We start from the raw sequence: 10,761 nt of genomic DNA, 5'->3' as shown, positions 1-10,761 counted from the left end.
ATGCCTTTATATGGTATAATTTGAAACACTAACAATCTTTTTAAAAAGATTTAATACTTATAACAAAACAAATTTGACTCTGTTAGACTACAAAGATAGGTAGCACATTGTCATGTGAACAAGAAGAGTATTAAATTTTCTTGTGGTTACTGTACAACATACAAAGTTTCTCTTGTTCCAACTGAGATTTGTTTATGTTGAATAAAGTTTAAAGTATAATTTTACATGAGACTAGGGGTAATCGCCACAGGAACAAACACCATCATGAAAATGATGAATGCGATTAATATCCCTAACCATGATCTCCCTACCAGTAAATCTGGAGATAAACTTGGTCATAGTATGACAATCTTGACATAACCTCAAGTTCTTAGTGATTCTTATGGTTTCTCCCTTGCTAGTATTTATAAGTCCAAAACCAACAGCCAGTTTTTCACTGTGTCCCAAGAGAATTCGTTCCTTCTCCTTCTCTTCAAGGTCATAAAGAACAAGTTGAGTCTGTGGGATATATCCTTGCTGCTTCATCTCCCCAGAAAACTCAGCCAAAAGAGCACGAATCAACTCAATTTGGGGATTAAGCTCATCAACTGACGTGAATGAGTATATCTTCCTTCTCACCTCAATCCAACTTCGGCCTGAAACCTTCTCAAGTCCCTGCGTGTCTAGAAGCTGCTTCACTCTCTTTACCTCATCCCACATTCTGGCTTCTGCATAAATATCAGCTAACAGTACGTAATTTCCAGCATTAGTAGGTTCAAGCTTAAATAGTTGAGCGCTTGCTCTCTCTGCAAACTCCACATTACAATGAATCTTACATGAACCAAGGAGAGAACCCCAAACTTGCGGTCCTGGCTTCATCTTCATGTCTTGTATAACTTTAGCTGCTTCTTTTAATCGATTGGCACGCCCTAATATATCCACCAGGCATGCATAGTGCTCTACACTGGGAGAAATCCCATGTTGCTCAACCATTGAATTAAATAACCTTTTCCCCACATCTGCAAGCCCTGCATGGCTACAAGCTCCTAACACACTCACAAATGAGATGGCGGTGGGTTTAACTCCTCTATTAAGCATTTCCTTAAATATGCTAACAGCCTTCATGCCAAAACCATGAATTCCATAACTAGAAATCAACGTATTCCACGAAACAACATCCCTGTTATCCATCTGGTCAAAAATCTTCTGTGCTATCTCAAGTTTCCCACATCTTGCATACATAGTCATGAGGGCACTAGTAACTGGCAGAATGGAATTCAGATTTCTTCTCAATATATAACAATGTATCACCCTGCCTTGTTCCAAAGCACCAAGAGCAGCACAAGCTTGAACCACATTCACCATAGTGACTGAATTGGGTGCAAACTCACTAATCTCGTATACCATCTCATGAAAAAGATTTAATGCCTCCAATGGCCTCTCATTTTTAGCATAACAAGCAATCATAGCACTCCACGAAACAACATTTTTATCCGCCATCGCATAAAAAACATAGCTCGCGTGCACCACATTCCCAAACTTAGCATACACATCTAGCAAAGTTGTCATTATATGAACATGTGTTTCATACCCATGTCGCAAAATCTGGCCATGAATCTCCTTTCCTTTCTTTAACAACGAAGTCATTGATTCCGACACAACACAAGCCTTAAGTGCATAGGTATGAGTAAACCTATCACAAGGCATCCCAATCCTATTCATCTCCCTATAAATACTCAATGCCTCTACCCCATATCCAGCCAACGTAAGAGCACGCAAAATAGCATTCCAAGTATAAATAGTTCTCCTAGGAATTTTATCAAACACTTGGCGTGCATACTCAATACACTCCAATTCCGTGTACATATCAATCAATTTAGTCGCTAAAAAGGGATCTTCATCAAACCCATTAGCAATAAGGTAACGATGAACTGCAAAAGCGTCGGGAAAAGACTTATGGAGGGAACAAGAGAGGATTAAGAGCTCGTAAGTTTGTTGGGTCAGGTTCGATTCCGGAGAAAGAAGTTGAAGGGCTTGTTTCAGATTGCCTTTCTTGCATAATAACTGGATTACGGAGTTTTTATTGGTGGTTTCAACGGCGGATTTGGCGGCGGAGGTGGTGGAGAAACAGCAAATGAAGGTGGTGCTGGGTGGTTTTGCAGTGATGGAAGCTGTTCTGTGATTAAATTGTAAGGGAGAGATTGGTGGTTGGATAATTTGGGGAGAGTGAAGTACCCACATCACATTGAGAGGAATGTTTTGGTTGATTCAATTTGGTTTGTTGTTCAAATTTTATTTGAATTTCAAGGGTTTCAAAACCTCAAATTTTTGTGGTGGCATAGATAAGCAGTTAGCAGTTGTTGTATGAAGGAGCCAAACCAAAGATAATTTTTGTTTGATGACAAAGAGAAAAAAGTGTTATTTTCTCCTTTTTATAAAAAAATAAAAAATCTTTCCACCCTCATAAAAATGTCTATTTATTTGTTATGAAAAAAAATGTGAAATGTAATGTTTAGCGTTCTCTTTGATTGAAAAATTCGATTAAAAAAAAAAAAAATTTGTTGTATGTGTTGTGAAATAGAGAGAAAGAGAGGAAATTGGGAGAGAACAACTGTGTGTTTTATTCCATGAACAACAGGCTATATATACATACAATAGAATAGGGTTTGCTTGGAGAACAATAAACCCTAGATCTAGAATATTCCAGAAAGATACTAGGGGTATAATGTGTATCTATATAATATTTCATAACACCCCCTCTTGGATGTCCATTATTGAAGATTATGCCTCGTTAAAACCTTACTAGGAAAACTATGTGGGATAAAAACCTAGTGAAGGAAAAAGAGTGCATCGCTCTTCATAATACGCTTGAAATGTTGCCTCATTAAAAACCTTACCAGGAAAATCCAGTGGGACAAAACCTTGGTTAAGGGAAAAAGAGTGCAACGCGTATTTCTCCCCCTGATAAATACATCAATTGAGATCTTTTTGTGCAATCCATCCAATATTGTTGAGTAGCTTCACAAATGTAGCAGCATGAAGTTCCTTGGAAATTGATTCTCCAAAGCTTAACTTGAATCTTCAATTTTTTTGAAAATAATACCTCTAAGATCATGTGTTTTTCTCTATCTCATTCGATACATCTGTTTTCGATTTTCCCGATGCATAATATAATAATTCTTTAGCTTCACCTGAGATAAATACATTTTCTTGTGTATGATATTACAAGACTTATCCATACATATTGGACATATATACCTTCTTCTGGAGGTCATAAATTGTAGTTTTTTTTTTATATCATATTTTCATGTCAATACATGATAAATAACAATATCATCGTCCAACTTGGAGGTATAATATAGCTAATAATGTTATTTATGGTTCTTCAGGACCATGACATATTATCCATTGGAAGGACATTACATATCTTTATCTTATATTTTAAGATGATTCCTATTTGTACAAGAATTCTTTCATGAATAAATTAATATGTATATTTCAAAACTCTCAAGTACTCAAACTACTGGTTGAGACGACATTCCAAAAACACTCTTTTAGAGTTTGGGATGTTTGTATGCAAAACTCAAAAGGCTAGATGTTTAAGAACATCATGAATAAGTTCTCTAGGAACTTTTCTTATTTGCATGATTCATAACATAATATTAAATCAATATTATATTTCTTTTGCAACTACTAGCCCAATGAAGCAGGAATCTCATCTTATAAATTTCCATAAAGTTGCAAATTCGTCTTAATTACCATTATTTGGATTCATATTTCATATACGACATCATAATAGTTTTGAAACATGTTACATGAAATTATAACTAGATAATTCTATATCATACCATGATAAAACATAAAACAAACTAAATGTATGATGAATGATGCATTTACCTATTAACTACATATGTATATGAATGTAGGACTAAAATGCAAAACATTGTACAGTGTGGATATTTCAAATCCATAACTTGTTGGACTTCAGGCCCATGAGCTCATTTGATCATTATAATTATGTCTACATCGAAACAGACATAGATTTACGATCCCCTATTCAAAATTCATTATTTCTCGCATATGCATTATATTTCGGTTCCATCATCTACCGGCATCATCAAAATTCTTCAACATATATTTTGCATGCTATTCATCAATGATATCTGAATACTTATTCAATAGGTACCATTCATTTTTTTTCTCACGGACCATCTATTATTGTTCAGATATCTATACCACTTGAAGGGTATTTCATACACTATATAATTAATAGTGTTTTCTTTATTTTCAAAAATATCATCAACTGCATTATCTTGCCATCCTTATCATATAATCACTATGTTGGAAACGTATATATAATCTACACTTCAGGTGTAGTGATTTAAATAAATATTGGCAAGATATATATTTCTCAACACTTACTATATGCAACATCGAGCACTATGACTATCATACACCTTTATGCTTTTGAACATGTAACAATTTAACACAATCAAGTCATAGATATTTATGTCCAAACATACTTCGAGGACATAAAGCTGGCATGTACACTTACTCATATGGGGAGCAATTTATTATCTTTCAATTTTGCCAACTTATTCTTGCTCGTCTCCCCCTAAGTTGGAAAAATATTTTCAATATGTTATGGGGCATAAAAAATTTCACCAACTAAATAATACACTTTTCAACGTGTAGTTTGATAAATATTACATACTTTTGTTCTCTTCATGAGATCAACATTGATTATGGGGAGTAGATATAATATGCAATTGTTTTCTTCATATTTTCTCTTTTCGTGCTGACGTATGATTGCCCCGATCAAGAGATTTATAATGCTTATTTATGATACTTAAATCAATCACAAAATACTTGTAAACTTACTGGTGATCTTCAAGTCACCTACTTTCATTCTGGTGAACTTCATGTCACTTACTATCATGGTGAACTTCAAATCACCTATCATTATACAATTTTTCAAAATCATTAATATCTCTTGTATTTATTTTCTCAATCGATTCATTATAACTATTCGATTGAAATACAACTCAACCTCATCATTTTGTCCTGCCTTTGAATATATACAACATATGAGGAGTGTCAGCACATAAAATTTTATTTGATAAGAGTTTTCAAATTCTCATAACGGGTGTTCTTAAACCCGGATGACCTGGATTATCACATCATGCGTATATAATATCATATAAAATATTTCATTCGATAACTGTTGGTTATCTTCTCAAAGTGATCACTGTAATTATAGATGTTAGGTTATGATACATATGACAAAACATAAATCATGCGGAAAAACCATAAATCCAGGAAGCATATTATTTACACATAATCATTTAGCATAGTTTAGATGCATACACTTTGTAGCGTGCCCTCCCTAGCTGCGCCTGAACCGGACAAGAACAAGTCTTTAGGACTCCAAGTGTCGTCCCTCCGTAGATAGTCCACAGCACGTCCGGATCCGCCTTAAGCTTGACCAACTAGAATCTCCCTTAAGGTAGTATAGATTTCGGCTAAATAGGGGCAAGAGAGTGGCTGATTTTTCTTGAAAATCTTACCTTTGAATACTTCAATTGTCTCTATAAATTATTGTTAGGTTATGATACATATGACAATTCATAAATCATGCGGAAAAACCATAAACCCAGGAAAACATATTATTTACACATAATTATTTAGCATAGATTAGATGCATACTCTTTGTTGCGTGCCCTCCCTAGCTGCGCCCGAACCGAGCAAGAACAAGTCTTTAGGACTCCAAGTGTCGTCCCTCCGTAGATAGTCCACAGCACGTCCGGATCCGCCTTAAGATTGACCAACTAGAATCGCCCTTAAGGTACTAGAATTTTCGGCACTTTTGAGCAAGATGTGTGGCTGAATTTTTCTCTCAAAAACTCACTTTGAATACTTTGAAACTCCTGTTATAAATTGTGAGCCCTAGCCTCATATTTATAGCGGTATGGAAAGGGAATCGAAATCCTATTCAGATACAAATTAATTAAACCTAGAATCCTACAAGAACTCTAATTTTAATTAATTTATCAAATAGAATTAGGAATTTAATCATTAACCGAACTCTGCATGTTTTAGGAAACGTGCACGAACACAAACACTTGCACACACACGCACGGCAGCCACGATGGGCCTCATGTGTGCGCGCGAGCAGCAGCCCACTCAGCGCCCGCGCGCGCTGCGCGCTGCGCACTGCGCGTGCTGTGCGCGCTGCGCGCAGCCTGCTGGGCCTGGCCTTGCGCTGGGCCTGGCGTGGCTGTTTGTGCGGCGCGCTTGGCTTGCTGGGCGATGGCCTGGCTTCGTGCTGGGCCTCGTCCGGCAGGCCTCGTCCGATGCTTATTCGTACGATGCGCTTCCGATTAAATTTTCCGATTCCGGAATTCATTTCCGATACGAACAATATTTAATATTTCCGATTCCGGAATTAATTTCCGTTTCGAACAAATATTTAATATTTCCGTTTCCGGAATTATTTTCCGATTCCGGTAATATTTCCGATTCTGACAATATTTCCGTTTCCGGCAATATTTCCGATTCTGGCAATATTTCCATTTCCGATAATATTTTCCGACACGTACCATGTTTCCGTTTCCGGCAACATCTACGACTTGGATAATATTTATATTTCCGATACGATCCATATTTCCGTTTCCGGTAATATCATCGTTTCCGGAGTATTCATTCCTTGCCTGTGACGATCTTAGCTCCCACTGAAACCAAGATCCGTCGGTTCCGAATATTCATAGATGGAGTATTTAATGCTATTAAATACTTGATCCGTTTACGTACTATTTGTGTGACCCTACGGGTTCAGTCAAGAGTAAGCTGTGGATTAATATCATTAATTCCACTTGAACTAAAGCGGCCTCTAGCTAGGCATTCAGCTCACTTGATCTCACTGAATTATTAACTTGTTAATTAATACTGAACCGCATTTATTAGACTTAACATAGAATGCATGCTTGGACCAAGGGCATTATTTCCTTCAGTCTCCCACTTGTCCTTAGGGACAAGTGTGCATTTCCTAATTCCTTTGTCGCTCGATGCTTGCTCTTGAACATAAGGTAAGAGTTGTCATCCTTATTATGTCCAGAGGTGTTCCTCGGTTTCAGAGTTCAACTGATCAAATAAACAGATAATCATAGCCTATGATTCATCCGAGCACGGCCATGCATTTTACAGTTTCTAGCTCTCCGAGTGGCCTTGTACAACTTTTAAGCATCTCATCCCGATTTATGGGAGGACAATCCCAATCTTGCGATCTTGAGATTAGACTTCGTTTGATAGGTGATTACCTGAGCGTTGCCTTTATAGCCTCCTTTTACGGTGCGACGGTTGGTCAACGTCAAAGCAACCAGTTCTCAAACAAGTAATCTCAAATCACTCAGGTATTGAGGATTTAGTGTCTAATAATTTAATGAAATTTACTCATGACAGATTTTCATCTCTTACAGTAAAGTTTCATAGGTCTTGTCCGATACTAGTCTTCCCAAAGTAAGTATCTATGCAAATGATTATGACATTGCCATGTCCACATAGTTCAAGAAACAGAACTACTAGTCATCTTGCATTCTAGTCGTCTAACGTTTTCTATGCGTCCGATTTTATAGAAAACTCCGATTAGGGACCATTTTCAACCTTTGACATTCAAGTTCACTTGATAGACATTTCTTAGTCACAGGACTGGTCCTGACAGTCTATCTTGAATATATCGTCAAATTTGAAGGGACTCATCATTTAATACTAAACCAAGATTAAATGGAATATGAAAATACATTTCATATATGATAAATGTTCAACCCCAATGTTTTATAACCATGGGCCTCAAACCCATCTTCTAAAACAATTCATGGAATTCAAAGCTATGCTTGATTTCCAGTGCTACAACGTGAGTGTTGCTTCTCACTTGTTGCATAGGTTTAGTTATCATGCTTTGCCAATCTTAATATCCTTTTCATCGAATGTTCTTCGAGATATGATGATAAGATCTTTTCGAGTTTGTTTATTTTGTGATCCAGTCTTTCTCGCTACAATGGTGATTCGACGCATTTCTCAATGAAGAACCATCAAGTTAGCAGACCTTTTTCTTGCTTCAAGAGTGGTTCTACGCATTTTTCAATGAAGAACCATCAAGCCAGCAGATAGGTGATCTTCCCAAGTTCAGTGAAGAACTCTTTAACATAAACAACCCTGTTTTATTGCTTCTTAGGCAATAAGTACTTTTACTTCAACTGTTTAGGTTGCTAGTGATGCTTTGTTTGGATTTGCTTATCCAAGCAGTTCACAGATATGTGGAAGACTTTCCAGCTGTATCTTAGAACATAGAAATTAATATTTTAATTTCCCACGCAACAACTCATGGTCTCCAATCCATGTTGCCATTTCGAAACACGATGCTCTTTAGCTCGCCCTTGTCAATGGTTAACTCCAAAGGGTCTTTGCTTGATCCTTTGCCAGTGTTTATGCGTGTAGCATCAATATTTAGCATATCTTTATTTCCTTGAATCAAGAACTATTCCTATGTACCTTTTCAAGTACCATAAGTATTCTTGATCTCAATCTAGTTGATCTTCAATTAGATCAATAGAGATTGGTATATGTTCGTCATGCCTAAAGTCATACGATACGTTTTTGGCGATCCTCATATTATATCATACATGATAAATTCTTTTGCAGAATAATTCCCAATTGAATTCTATTCATGTAACTTTAGCTTATCTAGTTTCAGTAGATACTAAATTCAGCTAAATTCTTTGACATATAATATAGGTTAAGAATCTTATTTAGATCCTTTGATGTTTAACTTAGTAAATGCTTATACATAGTTCAAACATCCTTTACTTAGATTTATTCACATGGGTCGAATATCTCCAATGGAGACTTTCGTGTTTGATTTAGTAAATGCCATTACTTAATCCAAAACAATATCATAAGATCTTTGTAAATAGATCTTAATACCCAGTATGTACTAAGTTTCGCCATGGTCCATCATTGATGAATAATCTCAAATCTAAGTCATTAGCATTTGAATGTTATTTTACAATAGAGAGATATGTGTGTGATACACATAGGACCAATTAAGTTTTTATGTACTCCCACTAAACTTCTTATATATGTATAAGAATCATGTATATTTTATGAAACTAAAATGCTTATTAGCTTCACTTAAAATACAGTTCCAATTCCCAATTGCTTGCTTAAATCTGTACTTAGATTTTATAAGCTAGCTTTCTCTTTCAAGCATTTATTTGGATCCACAAATCCTATGACATACCATGTACATAGTTTATTCCAACATTTGATTGAGGAATACGTTTTGTCATCCAATTGCTATATGTACCAATATGCAATCATTGCTTGAATTATAGACTTGAGCATTACGATTATGCATGAGGTTTCAACACAATTTACACCATGAATTTGCTTGTAACCTTTAGCAACTAATCTAGCTTTGTGTGTGAACACAATTCCATGTTTGATGGTTTTTATCCTTAAAACAAACTTGCAACCAATAGGTGTGAACCCATTCTTGCAAATCAACAAAATTTCAATTTTGTCATCAAAACATTGAGTATGTTTTATGGCCTCTAACCATTTAAAACATTTGAGTCTATATATGGCCTCTAACCATTTTAGGGAATCTAGGTTTCGTCATAGCTTTCTTACAAGTCACAAACTCATTAATCTACATGATAATAGTTTGACTGCAAGTTGTAGGTTTCTTCACTATTTAATAGAAGAATCTCATAGTTTCATTGACCTGATCTCTATGTTTCTTTACTATCTAATAGAAGAATCTCATAGTTTCAGTGACTTGAATTCTATGCCTACTTGGGTATAGAACATCAAACAATAGAATATCAATAGCCACTTGAAAGTCCTTTGAATATTCTGTTCTCCTTGAAGCACTTGTAAAGTCTTCTAAGAGATATCTATTCTTTAAAGCCACTTCTAAAGTCCTTAAAGAATAAGTTCGGATTTTCTGAAGCACTTCGAAAAGCCTCCGGAATTTCCGTTTATGTTTGTTGTTCGCCTCGAAGACTTTCGAGGTCTATTTTCTCCCACTTGTCATTTTGGAAACGAATCTCCAAAAGGACATTATTCCGAGCAAACAAACATTATGTTCTCAAAAATTCGTGGTAGAAACAATACCCTTGTGTCTCATTTGAATAAATCACAATGAAACATATATCTATACTTGGGCCTTAGTTTGTCGAATAACAAACACTAAGCTCCCACTGAATTTAGCAACTCTCTAGATATATATTATCGAAAAGATATTCTGAAATTACTTTTCAATAGCTTTGACGAATTTAGTTTAGTTTGGTGGTAGTTGAGCATTTTGTTTTAGAATTTAAAGGAAAAGTCTTTATGATCCATCATTGATCGAATCAAGTACGAATCGACTTCGATCATTCCAACTTAGATATGCCATATCTTATGGAGCTAGATTGTGAAATTACAACACACAATCATTGATGATCATATTTGGTCTCAAGTAATCATCAACATGATCTAACCTAGATCTTTATGATTTCTTGCCGAGTGGATTTTATACTTCTGAATCTTTGAACTAGCCAAACAGATTCAACTTATATCACATTTGAGTAAATAAACCTATATTCACTCAAATCCATGTGAAATAATAAAGTCATAAAATCTTTCTTTAGCTTTGAACTCTATTGTCTAGGCGTTCTAACAATAGTTCATATCTTTTGTTACTTTCAACAAGTAAGACTAGTCGTCTTAAATTGATCTAGA

General features: G+C 35.6%; 1 protein-coding gene across 1 annotated transcript; it reads right to left on the bottom strand.

Annotated features, from left to right (window-relative positions):
* Nucleotides 1-100: 100 nt before the first annotated feature.
* Nucleotides 101-2,392, bottom strand: LOC110803615 (pentatricopeptide repeat-containing protein CRR2, chloroplastic). Its single transcript, XM_022009138.2, has one exon. The coding sequence runs from the start codon at nt 2,218-2,220 to the stop codon at nt 232-234; it is 1,989 nt and encodes a 662-aa protein (XP_021864830.1). The 5' UTR covers nt 2,221-2,392; the 3' UTR covers nt 101-231.
* Nucleotides 2,393-10,761: the final 8,369 nt, after the last annotated feature.

The sequence above is a fragment of the Spinacia oleracea genome, chromosome 6 (genome assembly GCF_020520425.1).
Source record: "Spinacia oleracea cultivar Varoflay chromosome 6, BTI_SOV_V1, whole genome shotgun sequence".
NCBI classification, from domain to species: Eukaryota; Viridiplantae; Streptophyta; class Magnoliopsida; order Caryophyllales; family Amaranthaceae; genus Spinacia; species Spinacia oleracea.
This window is presented reverse-complemented; position numbering and strand designations above follow the sequence as displayed.

Coding starts and splice junctions, on each gene's coding strand:
- LOC110803615 (XM_022009138.2), bottom strand. CDS start 2,220: ATGTGGGTACTTCACTCTCCCCAAATTATCCAACCACCAATCTCTCCC.